The following is a 1,382-nucleotide window of genomic DNA, read 5'->3' on the forward strand; positions in this document are numbered from 1 at the left end:
CTGGGCCATCTCTATAGCTTCAATAAAAAATTCATGTGTGATAAAATGATACAAAGAATTTCTTGCTTAAAATCACAGAGCTAATAAAGTTCTGAAAGCCAAATTTATATTTTCTGCTTCAATATATAAGTCCAACTATGAGAGCAGAGTCACATATTAAGAAGTCAAAACAAAGGCCCAAAGGACTGTCAGGAATTTCTGAACTGAGGGAGTTTAATTAAGTCTTACTCACCTTGGGAAACCTTCATTCTTTTGAAAGCTTTCTTCAGAGCCTCCTTCACTTCCTTGTTCCTCAGGCTATAGATCATAGGGTTCAGCATAGGGATCACCACAGTATAGAATACAGACACAATCTTGTCTTCCCAGAGTGATTTTCCCATGTTACCTTTCAAGTACATAAATATAAGTGTTCCAAAAAATAGGGCCACTGCAGTCATGTGAGATGCACAAGTGGAGAAGGTCTTGGCTTTGGCCTCTGCTGTACGAATCTTCAGAATAGCCCAAATGATGAATAGGTAGGATATAAGAATCACTGAAATACTAGTTGTGATGACCAAGAAAGCCAAAAGAAAGATTACCTGCTCTCGTGACTTGGTCTCACTACAGGCAAGCTTTAGCAGGGGTGGGAGGTCACAAAAGAAGAAATCAATCTGGTTAGATTTACAAAAGGAAATGGAAAAGGTACACCCAGTTCGGACAACAGTATTTACCATTGCGCCAGAGTATGCTGCAGCAACCAGCCCCAGGCGAGTCTGTGGTGTCATGGCCATGGCATAGAGGAGAGGAGAACAGACAGCCACATAGCGGTCATAGGCCATGACAGCCAAAAGGAAGCACTCAGTACTAGCATACCAGGTGAAGAAGAAGAACTGAGTGGCACAGCGCTCATAAGTAATGACCATCTTATGAGTTCTCAAGGTCTCCAGCAGCTGAGGCACGATAACAGATGAGTAGCAAATATCCAGGAAGGACAGATGGCTGAGGAAGAAGTACATGGGTGTTTGGAGCCGAGGGTCACTCTGAATTAGCATGATCATACCCAGGTTTCCTCCCGTGGTGATGAGATAAAAAGCCAGAAACATGAAGAAGAGACCTAGCTGCAACTCTGCCTGCAGCTGGAACCCCATCAGAATAAATTCTGTCACCCTGGTGCCATTGTCTGCCATAAAGAAAATCTCACCTGGGGAAACAAAAAAAAAACGGTTAATAATAAGTTACCACTGAAAGTTAATTGGAATAAGTACAACCTGCTTGGCTGTCTATAATAAGCCTTATTTGAAAACACTTCACAAGTTTGGTTTCACTTGGTTTATAAACCCTGTAAAGTACATAATGTTGTATTAATCCCACTTTTGACAGAAGAATAACATAGAGATAAAGAG

The 1,382-nt window shown here is 41.4% G+C and overlaps 1 protein-coding gene across 1 annotated transcript; it reads right to left on the reverse strand.

Annotated features, from left to right (window-relative positions):
- Positions 1–224: 224 nt before the first annotated feature.
- On the reverse strand, positions 225–1,166 carry LOC142851399 (olfactory receptor 9I1-like). Its single transcript, XM_075975250.1, has one exon. The coding sequence runs from the start codon at positions 1,164–1,166 to the stop codon at positions 225–227; it is 942 nt and encodes a 313-aa protein (XP_075831365.1).
- Between the last annotated feature and the right edge of the window lie 216 nt (positions 1,167–1,382).

The sequence above is a fragment of the Microtus pennsylvanicus genome, chromosome 5 (assembly GCF_037038515.1).
Source record: "Microtus pennsylvanicus isolate mMicPen1 chromosome 5, mMicPen1.hap1, whole genome shotgun sequence".
In the NCBI taxonomy this organism is placed as follows: domain Eukaryota; kingdom Metazoa; phylum Chordata; class Mammalia; order Rodentia; family Cricetidae; genus Microtus; species Microtus pennsylvanicus.

Coding starts and splice junctions, on each gene's coding strand:
- LOC142851399 (XM_075975250.1), bottom strand. CDS start 1,166: ATGGCAGACAATGGCACCAGGGTGACAGAATTTATTCTGATGGGGTTC.